The sequence below is a fragment of the Trematomus bernacchii genome, unplaced genomic scaffold (genome assembly GCF_902827165.1).
Source record: "Trematomus bernacchii unplaced genomic scaffold, fTreBer1.1, whole genome shotgun sequence".
Taxonomy (NCBI): domain Eukaryota; kingdom Metazoa; phylum Chordata; class Actinopteri; order Perciformes; family Nototheniidae; genus Trematomus; species Trematomus bernacchii.
The window spans coordinates 1,621,167-1,638,823 of NW_022987739.1; the positions used below are offsets into that span (position 1 = coordinate 1,621,167).

The 17,657-nt window shown below is 41.6% G+C and overlaps 1 protein-coding gene across 1 annotated transcript; it reads left to right on the forward strand.

The window, feature by feature from the left end:
* The first annotated feature begins 82 nt into the window (after positions 1–82).
* Positions 83–15,587, forward strand: cdc34a (cell division cycle 34 homolog (S. cerevisiae) a). Its single transcript, XM_034147196.1, has 5 exons — positions 83–510; positions 10,901–10,987; positions 11,431–11,528; positions 12,758–12,892; positions 14,432–15,587. The coding sequence occupies exons 1-5, from the start codon at positions 328–330 to the stop codon at positions 14,646–14,648; spliced, it is 720 nt and encodes a 239-aa protein (XP_034003087.1). The 5' UTR covers positions 83–327; the 3' UTR covers positions 14,649–15,587.
* The last annotated feature ends 2,070 nt before the right edge of the window (positions 15,588–17,657 follow it).

Below are 17,657 nucleotides of genomic sequence, written 5' to 3' on the forward strand. Positions count from 1 at the left end.
TCAACCAGATTAAAAAAAGGGCCTTATTTTGAAAGCTGTACCGGAAGTGCAACATGCATGGTATCTGACTTTAACAGCAGGTTCAGATGGACGTTAATAACTGGGGCTCCCCGGGACTGTTCACAACAACGGAGGAAGCCGCACGAGCTCTGACCAAATAAAGACCCGTTTTCAGATCCTGTTTTGGAACCAGACTAACGGAAACCAACGGAAACTCACGTTCTTTCTCCACTGATAGCCATTGTTTGTTCGTAGCTAGCTTTGTCCTTCTTCCCCGTCACAGCTGTGGTGGGTTGCTGATATATTTACACAGATCGTTGTAGGAATATGGCTCAGCATGGACACCATGTAGCCAGTTCCCAAAAAGCCCTGATGCTGGAGATGAAAAGTCTCCAAGATGAACCGGTCGAAGGGTTCAAAATAACTTTGGTGGACGAGTCGGACATGTACAACTGGGAAGTGGCGATATTCGGACCCCCGAACACACACTACGAGGGTGGTTATTTTAAGGTGAGTAGCTAATGTTAGCTAGCAGTCGGTCTATTGTTCTGTAGCTGGGAGATTTAGCCTGTGTTTAAGTAGTTTACTCATGGAGAAGAACCCAACGGTTAACATTGGCCTCCAAGTTACGTCTTCATACACAGCAGGTAACAGTTTAAAACGTTACATTAGATAATTGGCAGTTGTTCTTTATTACTCGGATAAAACAGGCTCTACTGCTTTGTTTAACTTTAAATACACTCTACTCAATCAGGATTATTACGTTTTCAAGCTTGAAAACATTAAAACTTTTCCCATGTGTCTTATGTATACTGAAAACTGGGATTGATTAAGGTCCTTTATTTTATCTAAAAGTTAGCCAATGTGGTAAGAAGATATTTTATTCAAGTTAAAGTAGAAATACCAAAGTGTAGGATTACTCTGTTATAAGTAAAAGTCCTGTATTCATTTTGTTACTCAAGTAAAAGTCCATATGCAGATTGCCTCATTTCCGAATCAAATACACCATATGCTTTGATTATAGTTATTGATGTTGTGTTTATCATAGATGGTAAAAGTGGAACTAGTTTTAATCACTTTATTTACTGCTCAGTAGCCTGTGAATTTAATCCAGGTGGAACTAAAGTCATATTTAAGTGATTATATATGCAAAGTAACTAAAGGTAGTGCAGTAAAAGTACATTATTCACCTATGTATTTTTGTGGTCTAGAAGTACAAAGTAGCATAGCAATGGAGTTACTCAAGAAAAGTACCCATACATTGTACTTATGTACAGTACTTGAGTAAATGTACTTAGTTGCATTACACAGCTGACTTTAAATAAACTCCACTCAACCAGGATTAACACCTTTTTAACCCTTAATACAAATATAACAACTTTTTTTATTTCACATGTCCTTTTTTATTTACTTAAACTATTACTTAATTGAGGTCATTTATTTATGGTTACAGTTAGTACATGTTCATATTTTATCTTGTTTTAATATGAAACACAAGATGGTTAGCATAGCCACCTCAAGCTTTAACGTTACTATGATAAGCTTTATCATCTCCCTCATTTAATCAGTTCCTTGGTGTTTTTACACAACATGTTATACTTTTAATATAAATCCAATCAATCCAAGATGTATGTCACTTTTGAAATGAAGAACCTACATCTAAGCTTATCTAAGTTATTACGGTAACTGAAAATACATTTAAATTGTTTTTCTTGCACTCTTCCTCCCTTGAGAGTGGAGATACAGATGTGTGTTCCTGTTTGTGAGTGTTATTGACGTAGAGGGTTGGCACTTTACAAAGCAGCTGCTGATTTGTGTGTTTTTAAATGTATTTTCAAGGCACCATGTCCGTGGCCCTTGACCTTATAAAAACGGGTTGTTTTCACGGTTTTGGTCCTTTGGAGTTACAGTACCTGGTTACCGACTCACTTTAAGTTTCAGTGGAAAACACACACCTACATTGTAAATATAGAAAAGCATATCATTTGTTGCCATAGCAGAGCTGTTGATTAGTCATAAACCTAATGAACATGTAAACATCAACGTCACACATTGCAAAACACTGAGTGGATTGTAGCTCTCCCGAGGCCTATGCTAATGTTGTTATTCATCCTTTAAAAGCAGTTTGATTTATTACTTCGTCTGGCGAATTCAAATAAATTCCTCTCACTGCTGCTTCAATTTTGTCCTACATTGTTGTTTTATTGGATATCAAACGTAGGATAATGAGTCTTTTTTTATTATTGAGGAAGCATAATGGTCTGTCTTTGTGATCTAACGACAATAATAATGTAGGTCAGGACCCAGAGAATACACTTAATTAGTCTTTGAGTTGCAATAACAACATACTCATATGGTACATGGTCTCTTTACAAGGGTTTTTGTTGTAGTCTCATAATGCTAAGCCCCGCATTAGCCATAGTTGTTTCCATATTACAGCTCAACTGTAATGTATCAGTGAAGGATCCCACTGTGTTCAGATTATCCAGCATATACATAACTGCTCTGTGTAAACCGTCACTACAGCCGTATAGTGTTTTTGGTTTTCCAGTTCTTGAGAAGCTTATTCATTTTGCCTCTGGTGTTTTTGGGGCCTGTGAATACAAGCAGAGGGCCAGGCGACCGTAGATGGAGCTCAGTGTATCCGTGTGGGTGCTGCTGTGTACAGGATTCCTTTGTCGGCCAGGAATGCACAGCCTGGCTGTGAAATCCACCGCATGGTTGTGACTCATTGTTCTCTGCTGGGTTTCCATCCAACCAGTTTGCCTTATTCCCACAAAAAAGAAAGAGAATCCCACCCTGTTCTGATTCAGGTTACCCAAACAGCCCTGACCTGCTGCAGCCGCCAGTTCACCTGAAACACGGCGGCTGAACGACGTCATATACGAAAACCTGGCTGAGTCAGGTGTTCTTTTTTCGTGGGTGGTGCTCTCAAAGAGTCACACCATCACAAATATATCAGAACTGCAGAAATATTGCAGTATCATTCAAAGAACATTAGATAACTGTCCTTGATCTACAATAAGCAGGTCGTGTTTATATGGTAACCCTGAAATTGTAAAATTCTTGTGAACTGGTTATGGTGTGTGTAGATACGACATCTATTGTACGTATGTCTGTATTGGAGAGTGACCCCTCCGTATTAATTATTGTGGAGTTTCGAGGTTTAACAGTCTGTAAAGCACTCTCTGACAAATGTGTAATTTCTTATATTGGTCTATATAAATGAAATTGGATTGACCTCAAATGTGATGAGTTCTGATAGGATATTGCCTAGATCAGGGGTGTCCAAACTTTTTTCTCCGAGGGCCACATACAGGAAAAATATACGAAGGGCTGGGCCACTCACAAGAGGTATATTACCTCATAAGTTCAGTTATAAGTTGGCAAAATCAATCAAATGTAGGTAAATGATGCTTGTGAGTGTTGGAAGCTCATCCCCTAAAACAAAAGCTTCAGATTGATTATAATAAGGGGAAATATGATGGGTGTATTTCAAGGTTGTTATGTAAATAAGTTGTTGAACTTTTTTCTTATCAACTAAGATATTTTGGAACATGTTTCCAACTTGAATTGACTGAATTTATTTGAAGTGGTCTTATTAACACATGAATACTACTGTGTAATGTATTTTAACATTTATAGTTAAGAAGTACAATATAAGACAAGCACAAGTTTCATTTGTGGGCCATATTCCATTATATTTTTGAATTCAAAATGGCCCCCGGGCCGTAGTTTGGACACCCCTGGCCTAGATGGTAACCCTGCTAAATTTTAAAAGGTTATTCAATGATTAAGGTTAGGACAGGTTGTGCATCAGCAAATCTCACGAGAGTTTTGGCAATTGTTTGTTACCATCAGATTCAAAGTAATTTTCCGACTTCAGTGTGTTCATGAGCAAGTGGTTGTATGAAAACAACATTGAAGATGTGTTGAATGTATTTATTAAGAGGGATTTAACACCACATTGATAGCCGAGGCGTACATTTTTCAAGCTGGGATTTATTTTTGGGACAACATTCCGACACCACGTGAATGCGGTACAATTACCAATTTCTCAATGCTAACGGAAGAGAACAACAGTTGTCTATCTGCCACGTGATTTGGGTCCGCTCCAAAATGTTGGTTCTTTCTTGGCCCGTGTTACACCCTTTCACCAAGTTTTATGAAATCAGGCCAGCAGTTTTACAGGCAAACTGAGCCAAGATAATACATTTATCATTGACATGTTGGTCTCACAGGAGCTGATACTGACTAGGGTTGTAACAGTGTGGTGTAAAGTGTGGTGGTTATCATACCATGTGCATTTGGTTATCTACTATATTTAAAAAAAGAAGATGACATAAGTGTGAGTTAAAGGTACAGACAGGAGTCCCATTAAATAACATGCTCTAGTTCTGCTTTTTTGTTCAATATTACAATTCGGTTGTCATTCCTTTTAGGGATCATTGTAATTGATGACAATAATAGTGTAAAGCTCTAGGTTTTTCTTAGATGGTTGTTCTGCTGTGACAATCTCACACCGTTACCCCCACTAATACTGGCATTCATTAATTGTGTCTGAGACCTTTCCAAGCTGAAGGTCCTTTGTGTGTGTGTCATGTGAAGTATCCCTTCAGGCTCAGAGTGTGTGAGGATTCCTGGCAGAAGGCCCGTCTGTCCCGCCGCCAGCAGTGGTCCTGGGACACGTTTGAAGCAGATTGACTGTGTTGTTTTCACCCAGAGTTCGGATTTACAGGAGTGTTCTCACACTGACTCGCTGTGTGTTGTTGTTGTTGTTATTGTACATGTTTAGTTTGATTGCCCAGACGATACCATAACTATGAGGTTTTATTTGCTTTTGTAGTTTAATAGTTAATCTGGAGTTTAAATATCTACTTTAACTGGTCATTATTATGGCTGCAATTAACAATTATATTATTTATTGTTTTTTCTGCTGATTATTCTCTGTTTTCCTGCTGAGTTTACTGTCGGGCAGCAGGAAAACAGAGAGATGTACAGTGCTTTCAGTGTTTCCCCTAGGATGGAGTCATTGCAGCGGTGCTAAGGCACAGCAAAATGTGAGCACGGAGCGCGTGGAATTTTTCTGTGCGTGCGAATTGCGCCCCGCCAATATGTTTCTATGTGTCTGCCAGCACAAGAAAGGCTCTTGAGGCCTAGTACATACAGTGGCAATGTCTCAAGATTTAGCTAAATACACCTTTATTGAACATACAGTAACACAAATACTACAAATACACATAACAAACAATCAAAAAGGGTAGCCACTTATTATTATTTTAATTAAAAAATAATGTTTTAATATATAGCTGCCGCTATTTGTATATAGAGGAAACACTGGCTTTATATCCAGATATTTAAGGTCACAATGAGATGCAACAGAAACAACTGTACTACTGTGGAAGAGCTTGGGGTCTGTGAAAATAAATGTGTGACCCTGTTTGAAGTACTGCTGTGTCAGCACCTGGCAGCTTTAATTATGCTTTTTGTTGCATTGTGACGTAAACGGGGTCTCTGCGGGGGTCTCTGCAACTCAAAAAACTCAAAAAATCTTATGAAATGGAACATCTTTCATATCGCACTCAAGTGGTTTTCTCCAGTGGCTTCAAAACACTGACAAACCACTTCTTCCCAGCAAACATGAAACAGAGGGGTGTTGCCCTCTGCTTTTGGCCCGGGCCTGTGTGTGTTTTCCAGACAATCAGTCAACACTCGGTTCTGTTGAGGCTGGGTGGATGCTTTGTTACGTGTCCCAGCGCCATGTTCGTAGCGGTGGAGGGGCGAGGGCCGAGCTGTAGGACTCATGTTTCCCCCTCTGGCTGTGTCACAGAGAAACGAGAGCAGGGCAAAGCAGTGGGAATACAGAACCTGCCATACAAGAGCAGGCGGGCCCTTCCTCCAGAGTGGTGCCTCTTTTGAATGCAGAGCCTGCTGTGAATAGAGGTGAGCGTGAGGCCCCAGTAGACAGTTATAACTGTCCCCTGAAGCCCACGTGTGCTTTTCCTCTTCCTGTAAGGGGCCACCAGTGAAGTACCCTTTAAGACAAAGCTGTACCAGTTGTTTGTTTGAAAGTCCCATTTGTTGCGTTTAGGGATTGGACGATATAGGATTTACCCAGGATGGCAAAAAAACACTTGTAGTTGATCATGGTGAATTTCCATTATCCAGGATAATCGGGAATATCCTCAAATTAGTGACTTGAAAAAACCTGTCCAGCTTGCTGTATTGGTAGAGAACATTTAAATAAAGATACAGGAATTATCGTTAGACCCTTAGGGCCTTTGCACACCATGGACGTGACCAATAAACAACACGCCCAATGCGTAATACTCGCCTTCGAATATGACGACTTTTATGGTTCAAAAAGTTTGGTGTGGGCTGCCTTTGTCAAATGTTGGGGTGTAACAAAACTTGTTTCGCACCACAGAGCCCCCAATTGGATATTTTCTAATTGTGAATTAATATAGACGCGACTCAAATCGTTCATAACGTGATAGTATGATGCCTTTCATTTGCAATGCAAAAGACCAGACTCCTGTTGCTATGGGGCTTAAGTCTAAACCAGGAAATGAAGCTTCAGTATTTTATCCTTTCCTTCTCATAAACTATAACCTTCTGAGTTAATGAGGTGGGGGACTGCTGGGTGCCAACATGATAATCTCTGGGACCTCCATGTGTGTGTTAGTGTATGGAATTTGCTGTACACAAGGACTTCGGTGTGTGAGGATAAGGTCTGTAGGGAAGGCAAAGAGCTGCTCGGGGAGAACTGAACGATTTGTTCTGTTCAGGGTCTTTGCCTTGACCTGGTTTACTTCTCCTTGCTGTCACTTTACACACGGTGGGCACGTTCACTCTTGTTCCTGTTCTCTCTTCAAGGCAGCATTTTAGCGCCCAATCCAAAAGAGATTTTCATAGAGATCTTCTCAGTAAGGAGTTTTTTTTTTTTTTTGCATGCTTGGCAGGAAAGTGGCTTCACTTCAAATGAGCTCTTCAGGGTTGCTCACCTCCTGACTGTGGATGCTGTTAATTCTTGTCTTAATCCAATTATGAGGCATAACATGCAAGTCAGCTGTAGCATCTTGAAGCAAGTGAATTGAAGATAGCACTTTGTGATGGGCAGAGGCCTTTTTGAGCTTGTGTTGTGGAGACACTGAGAATGAAGAGAGTGGGAGTTGTTTGGTAAAAGCTCATATGTAACAGGAATAGATCTATTCAATGCACGAACATTTTCTTTTGAAATTAAAGAGAAAGCTGATACTGGCCTTTTTAAGACCCTCCTGTATCGTTCTTTGTGTTTCTTTTCTTCTGTCTACTTACAGCTGCAGAGCAAAGCCAATCAATCATCCACCTCCATCACACTCCTCTCCTCCATCCCTCCGTCTATCCAGGGTTTGGTGTCACCTGGGTGGGCAGGTCGACCGTTTCATTCCTGACCCCGGGAGGCCTAGTCCTCACGTCAACAATTGTCACAAAGTAGCTTTTTCTATGCCTTTTTGTTTACCTTTTTGTCCACACATTAACAGCGTTTGAGGTTACAAAGGACCTTTTGTAAAACTGTATACAGGGCTTTTTGGCTTGTATCGTCAGTTTGTGCCACTCTCTTCTTTTGTGATGTGTCACAAATGAGGCAACATTTTGTGTAATGACAGGCGTTGGCAATATAGTGCTGTGTCTCATCTGGCCAACAGATATTTGTTTACACATAAATGTATAGTCATTTATCAACTATATTGAGAAACAGAGTGGTCATAACGTGCAACGTCCCCAGTTTTAGACCCGTCGTGTGGCCCATCCCGACCCCTGGCCTTGACAGTGCTTCAAATGTTTATTTGCTTTTTCATTTGGAACAAAAGCATTCTTGTTTTTTTATATATATATATATATATATATATATATATACAATAAAGGAAGTTTTGGGGTCTCCAATATGGCTTGTAACATATCCTTTGCCTGGGTAGACCTCACAGACCTTTTGCTTTCAATGGTTTTAAATCTGTAGTTTTTCCTACTATAACCACAAGGAACACACATGTGTCAGTTCTTCCCCTGCCTACTGACTGAATTGTGTTTCATACTATCATGGAGCTCTAATGTTTACTGTATCCATTGCGTGGTATACAGTTTGAAATTGCGTGAAAAGGAATAAAGGCTCCTGGTAAGCTGCATTGTGAAACCGTGCTCTTACCTTCTCAAAGGGATCAATGCTTATCCTTATCCTTAATGCATATCCCCACCTTCCTGTAGCTTGCATTCAGACTGGCAGGATTGTGATGAATGGGGCTATGTGATGGCAAGTGTTGATGCCTCATTAGACATGGGCCAATTTAGGGGCTTAATTCATAAAAGCGACAATAAGTATTTGGAAACATTTTCCTGTGGGTCACCAAAGAGGGTTTTTTTCTGGTGTCATATCCTTGATTTTCAATCGTGTCTTGTATCTAAGATATCGTTTAGAGTTGAATAATGAAACTGGATTGATAAACGGTGCTTTGCTAAAATAATCGTTTTTTGATGTCTGGGACTTTCCAGCTGCTGAAGAGCATTTCATTCACACGCTATTTTCTTGGCAGACAAACAAGCATCAACCACAGTTTCTACTGGGAATTACATTTAACCTTATGCCCTCTATGTATTTAACACCATTTCCATCCCCTTTTGAATTGCACCAATTTAAGTTCATCTGAATCACCACGGTTTGTTGGACATGACGCAAATTATCTTCCAAGCCAGTGGACAGATTTCATCATGATGTGGAAATATTGTTTTGGAAGACAAACTAAGCTCTCACCGTTGTTCCCTGGCCCTTGTCTCCCCCCCCCCCCCCTGCTGGCTGCTATGGGTTGCACTGTTTCCAGCCTGTAATGTGTACAGCGTTGGCTTGCACCCTGCACTCTGAAGGGCTGCCAGCTTTCTGGCTCGGTCAGGCAGACCCAGGGATTTAGTTTTTTTTCCCTACAAGCGTCATTCTCTCAGGCCTGGGTCAGTGTTTCTTCCCTGCTCTGGTTTTATATCATGGGAGTCGTTTATTCAGCAATTCAGGGCCAAAAAAAGGACATACTGACTCCCTTTACAGACCTTGAAATGCAGCAATCAGATAGCACTGAACAGAGTGTTGACAATTTCCCGTTACATCCACATTGCATGCAAAGCGGGATAAGACCTTAATGTTAAGCACAGTTATTATATGGAGCACAACCCCTTTTATACAAAGTGAAATCCCCTCCACTCTCCACCTCCCCTCTGCCCCTGCCTCCCGCTCGTCGGCTCACTGTGGCGAGGACCAGCTGACCATGCCGAATCAGCAAATGTGAGCAAGTGTGTGTGTATGTATGTGACAGTGGTGGGGGGGGGGGGGGGGGAATAAGCAGAAGGTTTCATGCTGTGAGTGACGTGCGTGTGTGTAATCAGTGTAGTCGGTGTGTGTGTGCGTGTGTCGTCCCACCCATTGCACTCCTTCTGTAACGGGAGGAGGGGTCCGCCACACACAGGAGCATTTATACAGTGTGTGTGGGGGGGTGGTGTTGGCATTAGGACATATAATAGCAGAACACAGGTTTGAGCAGTGGATTGTCTTGGGTTGCAGTGACAGCTGGAGAGGACAAACCCCCACAATGTCTCTCTACCAACCCGCCCCCCCTCCTGCACACTCGGCAGCTGAATGCACTGAAGCCTCCACCCTGCCTCCACACCATATTACATTACACCGTCATTAGCTCCTCCTTGCCCAGCCACCTCCATCAGGTTTGCCATGACTCTTCAGCTGCTATTTATAGCCTCTCCCAATCACTATTGATGCTCCTGCTCTGGATGGTGGAGGTCTTCATTCTGCAGCTGCTTGTTGACTGTGTGTGTGTGTGTACTTTTACTTACAAACGTTGAACTTGTTACTCCACTACATTTATTTGACATATTTAGTCAGGGTCAGTATAAATGTATTCAAATAAACCCCACTTTACCAAGTTAAACAGTGAAGTGATGAACACATTTTTAATAAAAAAAAAATATCTGGTGCTTAAAAAAGCCATTTTGCATAGTAATCAAAGTATTTTCTAATGCTTATACTTACTCGTTTACTTGTAACAGAGTATTTTCACCCTGTAGTATTGCTACTTTAACTTAAGTAAATAATTTGAGTACTTCTTCCACCTCTGCATTAAGTAAAGTTGGATCTTTTGACCTCGTCAATCATTTACTAATGACCACATAACAGAGGGGTTGTGGAATGTTCTTCTGATACTGCATGGGGGTGAAGCTCCATGCAGCAGTGTCAATAACATCAAACTTCACTGGATTCATCTCAGAGAAGACAACTCAACTAATTACGAAAGGAAGCCATGGGAAATGGAAACTAACAAAGTGAAGCAGAAATACGGCTAAATGTACAGGAAGCCCAGTCCACCGCCACTAACTTGTAGTTTAGAAGAGATTCCTGCTGGAAAACCTGAACACTTTCTTTATTACCACTAACCACAAGTCTAATATCTCAACAATCCTGCTAGAGGGAGTGTGGATTAGCTTCTGGGGACCATGCACGTGTTTTTAAATCCACATAAATATACTTTTTGACATTTAATCTCAGAGATTCTACACCTGAAATCTGTATTGTCCCAGTCCACTCCTGACCTGTTCTATGTTAAATAAAATAAAGTATCAACAAGAAAAATGATGTCAAACTTACATTGATGTCAACATCGCATGACTAACACAACAGATAATATTCATGTTTCAGAAGACGTTATTCACAGTGTTTACAAGCTTGATTCAGAGTGCTGTGCGTCAGCTGGTGGGAAATGCTTCTCCCACGCAGCGAGCGTTTGGAGGGAAGCAGTCCTGACTTGTCTGCTGTGTTTTAAACTGCCTGCCTCTCATGTTGCTAATATGTGTCTTCTCTCGCCCTCAGGCTCGGATCAAGTTCCCCGTCGACTACCCGTACTCTCCACCTGCCTTTCGCTTCCTCACCAAAATGTGGCACCCCAACATTTATGAGGTAATTGTGAACAGTATTAATCATTGGTCAAAACCTACACACACTCCTTATAGGCCCTATGAATACCCTAGTGATCCATTATCATTTGTTTAGGGTTTTATATTAGTATATGAAAACACGGGATCCTGGTTGAACTCTATTTTCCTTTTTAAGGATTTTAAATGTTTGGCAGTGGATGACTATCTTTAAACCTATTTGTGCCCACAACTAACTTTTTTAAATGCTTTATTTCGGTATAACATAAAAAATGTGTATAATATGGAAGAGATTAAATAAAAACAATTTCCAAGTTTTTCTCACTGACTTTTTTTCCATGTGATATAAACATGTTGAAGTTATACTGTTAAGAAACTTGCCCAGAGTATGTTGTGGCACTTATCCTTATGGTGCCTAATACATGAACTGTTTTCTGAACATGGTTGTGTTTTCTCCCGTCTCTGTAGAACGGAGATGTTTGTATCTCCATCCTGCACCCCCCTGTGGACGACCCTCAGAGCGGAGAGCTGCCTTCAGAGAGGTGGAACCCCACGCAGAACGTCAGGTACTAAACATCCATTCATCAAGCCTAGATTATATCTTAAAGAACAAGGCTGAAATAAATAGTTACCAGGGTCACTTTACCCATCTGGACAGACAAAATCGATGTCACATAAATACCCTTCTTCTTCTTCTTCTGTCCACATTTTCCCTGCTGCTCGTTGTCCACCGATCAATACAGACTAAAAGCTTAACAAATCATGCAGCGATTGATGCGGCTAGTTGCTCACATTTTTACTGATTGCTGGAAGTGAGCGTCACCAAAGTGAGAAGTAATTAAGGATGCAATTTATAACGGCTTCAAGTCCCTAATCAAGGAAAAACCTTTAAAGGTCACCTATTATGCAAAATCCACTTTTTCATGTCTCTTCTACATCAACATGTGTCCCCTCTGTGGAAAGAGATTCTGAAAGTTTCAGGAAAAAAGATTCTCTCACTTTTTGTCCTGATCCATTTATATAAAAACCTGTCTGAAAATGAGCTGATCAGATTTTGGCCACTTTATGATGTCATAACGATGTGTTGGCTTGTGTCACCATTAGCCAATCACCAACCAAGGTAACCCCCCCCCCCCCCCCCCCCCCCCCCCCCCCCCCCTACCTTATCACCTGAATCTCCTCCTCGAGCACCATTGTGTGCTTTGTAACCAAATATCTCTCAGAGGGGTGTGGGGAGGGGCTCCTTATTTTCATCTAAAGTAACAGACAGAGAATCAGCACTTTTGAAACAGGGCTGAAACAGAGGGGGTTATGGGATGCTGCAATGATCTGTTTGGTGTTTGGAGCCAAACACTTCAGAGACATGTTTGTATATATCTGAGACCTATAATATATTGATGAAAAACAGTATAATAGGAGACCTTTAAAACAAGGCCTATTACTTTGTGCCATATTAGAACAAAATGTCAGCCATTTAACAGTCTTTGATAAATAATGAACATACAGTTTTGAATTTCAGTGTTTAAGGATGATCATCAATTCAGCCTGTTAGAAATTGGAGTTGTTCCAGGAGGTTGTTCATCTCCAGCAGAGACGGGTGGATGTTCTGGGGTTGAGCCGGCTGCTCGTCTGACCCTCCGTCTCTCCCCCTCCCCCTCTCCTTCTCTCCCATATGTCCTCTCTGTCTCTGCTCACTTCTTTGTCCTGCTTTCTCAATGCCTCTTGTCTCGTCTTACCTCCATCTTCCTCTATTCTCCTCCCTAATTGCTCTCCTGTATTTTAATCCCTCTTCCAGGACCATCCTGCTCAGCGTCATCTCTCTCCTCAACGAGCCAAACACCTTCTCCCCCGCCAACGTGGACGCCTCCGTCATGTACCGCAAGTGGAGGGACAGCAAGGGCAAGGACAGAGAATACATCGAGATCATCAGGTAGGAGGAAAAAAGACCACTTCACTCTTTATTAGGGTCACCATTAGCGTCCCATTAGCACTAGCGTTAGCATTGGCTACTCCGCCTTGGGTCCACAAACATACAGGCAAACACATTTACACACTTAAAGGTGGGGTAGGTAAGTTTGAGAAACCGGCTCGAGATACACTTTTTGTTATATTCCATGGAATGCTCTTAACATCCCGATAGCAATGAATATCTAAAGTGCTTTGACAAAAAATACATAAAAACATGTCATCTGTGGAAGCCGTAGTACTGTAAAAAGCACGACCAATCATTTTAGCCGGCCCGGCTAAAATAACTGGATGGCCTACCTGCCTGTCAGCCTTCCATCTGTGCACAAACTTATCTCGTGCCCTCATTGGTCATGTGCGCGTTTGTGTGTGTTGGAGGAGGGGCTCTGTGAGGAAGTGGCCGATGTCTTCCGGTTGTGTATTTTCAAATTCTAGCGCACTCGAGCCGGTTTCTCCAAAATTACCTACCCCACCTTTAACACATTTTTGCTCTTGTATGTTGTTACTGCCATCAACCTGCCGGAGAATGCGGATTACTTAATAGCTATGTTGATTAATGTGCATTGTTCTTTCTTACATAAAGGAATACAAAGATAAACAAACAAAATAACTTCTCGTTAACAATCAAGTATGGAAGTAAAACAAAAACAATAATCCTTTCAACCATCAATAAGACAAACATAATATTAACAATCAAAGCATTCCTCATGGTTAATAACAACATTCTACTGCGAATGAATAGTAATTCATACACAAGTCCTTGTCCTACTTAAACTTGTATATTTTAGTATAGATTACTATTTCCACCAGGCAACACATAGTTCATATAATACACAGCACAGTTCCATTATAATGACAGAATCTGAAATCCTGTATAAGTCCCATAGCAGGGACATTTACAGCAAAGGTGCCAGAGCAGATAAAAAAGGCAAAAATAAAAAGAGTAGTCTACCAGAGACAAGCACACGTAATTAAAAATAAAAACAAATAAGCTCACGTCCATGGTACATTTAAAAAAAGTTAAGTGGACATATAAATGTGTTGAAAAGGTATTAAATGTAATGTATGTACAGTATAGCACAAACAGTGATTATTGTGCTATTTCTGAGTGAAGCAGCAGCCAGAATATCATTAGATCCCCTCCCACCCCACCTTGAATAATTTAATACAAAAATAAAACATTGATTCCTAGTTCAGATATAAAAAATAAAAACACAGTGACAACATTTTTTATTAATAACAATAAGTAAATAAAATGGCAAGTAAAAACGGATCAGTAAGTACAAATATAAATGTGTAAAAACATCAAAAGAGAAATCATTCCCCTATCAGGTCGGGAGTGTTTGAAGGTTGTTGAAATAATCTAGTTTTAGAAAGAATCAAAGGGTTTTATTCGGTCATGAAGATATCTTTTTGAACCAAAGTCAGAACAGATATTTATGCAACTCAAAGCTTCCAGTTCTGACGCTTTCTGTTTCTTCTCCCCCTCCCCCCCCCCAAACAGGAAGCAGGTGGTGGGGACCAAGGCGGAAGCAGAGCGGGACGGAGTCAAAGTCCCGATCACGCTGGACGAGTACTGCGTCCGCACGCTGGTCCCGCCCACAGACGACGGCTCCAACCTGCTGTACGACGACTACTACGACGACGAGGAGCTGGACGACGACGACGAGGAGGACAACGAGGACTGTTGCTACGACGACTCAGGCACCGAGGACTCTTGACAACTTCCCCTTTATGCCCCTCCCCCACTACACACACACCACACATACCACACACACACACACACACCCCTCTCTCGTCATGGACTGAACTTTAATTCCCTCCCTCGTCGTCCTCACTTCCGTCTCGTGCTCTCACAGTATGCACACTAAAACCTGATGCATCAAAACAAGCTGCAGTTGTTTTTGTTTCTGACATGTTTTTATTGAGTTTTTTGAGTAGAGGTTACACATACACAGCAGCACAACGTACAGTAACAGCTTCTCTTTGTCTGCACTGATACCCGTTTAAATGTCCTGCGTCTTTACTCCGAGACCTGCTCCTTTGTCCAGCTTTGAACAAAGATGGCCACCTTTCCTCTCAGAGAATTTGGAGAGCTCTCGCCTTTTCTCGACATCAGCGAGCTGGAATGTAACGTCCCAGGTCCGATCAGATCCGAGTCAAACGAGCGGGAGGCTTATTTAGTGCACATATGTGTGTGTTTTGAAAAGCTGAGTCACTTCTGAGCCATGTGTGTGACCTCCTGTTAGCGGGCTGTTTGAAGCCCTGCCTCTTCTTGTTCTTTTTCTTTTGAGCCCCAGGGCTTGTGCTGCTCCAAAAGTGATCCATAAAAAAGAAGCTGTTCACACTCCCTCGTGCCTTCCCCTCGCTCCCCGATACCACAGATCTGAAAGACTTGTTGGAAAGACAGCAGAGGGGGATATTCGAGCTCACAAGGCCTCAGGTGGGGATACTGTGACTCTCAATGGGATTTATTAATAGCAGCATCTGTCTGATTTGTCCGAGGTGTGAGTGAGAACGGTGTAAAATCCAACCGAGCTACAAAGACGGGAATGTAGATCCTGTCACGCAGCCTTCATCACACAAGCACGAGCTACTAGTGGCCTGGAAGCATTCAGAAACATCTAGCTGCTGAAATCCAATGTACTGTATTTTTTTTTTTTAAAACAACCTATGCAGTCAGTGCTACTTAATATGCAGTGCTTTAAACGTGGCAGGAAAGCTGATAGGGAGTGTTGCAACCTGTGGAGCTTCGGACTGTCTCGGTTCAGAAGTGGACGTTTGATTTATCCATCTTCACGTCTGTTATTCTAACTCTACAGAGCACTGGCCTTCATCAGAGCTCGCCCCCTGGTGGTGGCTCTGAGGCTCTTTCCCCCCCCCCCCCTCTCCCCTCTCCCCCCCTCTCCCCTCTCCCCTCTCCCCTCTCCCCTCTCTTCTGAAACGCTCCACTGGGCTGCAGCCATCTTGACTCACCTGAGTGAATGAACCCTGTGACCTCAGAGGAGATCAGGTAGCAGTGTGAGTGATGCAGACTGATGGGGGGGGGGGGGGGGGCGGCGAGTGTTTCCAGTCCACACTGTCAGAGGCCTCTCCTTACGGGACACTCAGACACACGTTAACACCCAGCAGTATTTTTAACTCTTACATTCTCGCTGTTTCCGTTAGATTATTGGCCAACTGCTTTATACGGTGTGCTGAGATGAGTAAAATGGGGAAGGGTTGAGCATGAGTTGGAGAACGGTTCTTCAGTAGATGTTTGTGACACCTTTTGAGGTTTTAGATCAGGGTCGGGGGTCGTGTCCAGGGACAGAAACTCCATTTTATCTAAAGCTGTTGCATTGTGAATGGGCTGAGGGGTGTCTTTTTTTCCTTTTGAAGGGGTTGGGGGGGGGGGGTTTGTTTGCTTCTTTTACTGTTTTGATGTAATCTTTTTTTTTTTTTCAAATTGTTTTCTTTCTCACATGTATTAAGTGCTACGGAAATTGACCTGATTGTTAGAAAAAACCCAGGATTGTTCATGAAAGAATGAGTTCTACTTAAATATAGCAGCATTAATCGACACCACACAGACGTATACATTAGTTATGAACACTTGTAATAATGATAATGACTGATGTTCATTACACAACCTATGAATGACCCCCCCCCCCCCCTCCCCCTCCTTTTTTGTTTTAGGTTTCAGGGTGAATGGGATTTCATAATTTTTTTGTCAAACTGCTGTTATTTCATCGTCTTTCCTCCCCACTCGCCCCCCCGGTTCTCTGAGCTCTGTGTCGGCATCACTGAGGGATAAAAAAAAAACCCAGCAGATAATTACAGAAAACTACAAGAACCTCAGGAAACGACAAACAAAAAAAACAACAACTAAACAAACAGACATCCTTTCTGGCGCTGAGTGAACCCCGGGGAGTCTCGCTGTTCGGCTTCAAAGGACTGTTTACAATCTACCTTGATATGCACATGTGGATATTTGACGATCACTTGATGTTTTTTTTTTCTTGTTTATATTTTCTTTTTTTCTTATGGTTTGTAAATCTATTTAAAATCTGAAATAAAGATCTTTATTAGATATTGACTGTTTCTTTGTCTTATTGAAGTGCAGAGTAAATGGGTGACTTGAGTTTTAAATATCTCATTTTCATTTTTTGTGTTCAATTTTAAACTGGAACGGTTCAAGCTCCGTGAAGTGACTAGTCTCTTTTTTTCACTTGTTTATTTTCAAACCTTTTAGTGGTACCACAGAGAGGAGAGTGCATGTGGTCACCCTTCTGCGGGTGGTGGAGACTTTAAGAGTATTTTCTGATGCTTTCCATGTTTTCATGTTACAAGTGGGAATTTTGGAAATGCTCATGGTTCCTTTTTTCCCTTATCTTCTACAGCTCTCTTTGCACTTCAACCTGTAAAATAGAGCTGCGAACGTTGAGTCTTATCTATTATTAGTAGATATAGTAGTCGTCCATTTTGTACGTTTTTTTGCACTACTAAATACTGCTAATATTTACATTAAATATGTGACTGTCTATGTTTCATGTTTCCTGTAGATATTGAATTGCTCTTGTTACTGCACTTTTAGTGTTGTTACAACCTTACTTAAAGGTGGGGTAGGTAAGTTTGAGAAACCGGCTCGAGATACACTTTTTGTTATATTCCATGGAATGCTCTTAACATCCGATAGCAATGAATATCTTAAGTGCTTTGACAAAAAATCCATAAAAAAATCACCTGTG

Excerpts from the sequence above, each read along its gene's own strand:
- cdc34a (XM_034147196.1), top strand. The coding sequence starts at position 328 with ATGGCTCAGCATGGACACCATGTAGCCAGTTCCCAAAAAGCCCTGATG. Across the intron at positions 11,529-12,757 it reads AACCCCACGCAGAACGTCAG|GACCATCCTGCTCAGCGTCA; the intron begins GTACTAAACATC and ends TCCCTCTTCCAG. Across the intron at positions 12,893-14,431 it reads GAATACATCGAGATCATCAG|GAAGCAGGTGGTGGGGACCA; the intron begins GTAGGAGGAAAA and ends CCCCCCAAACAG.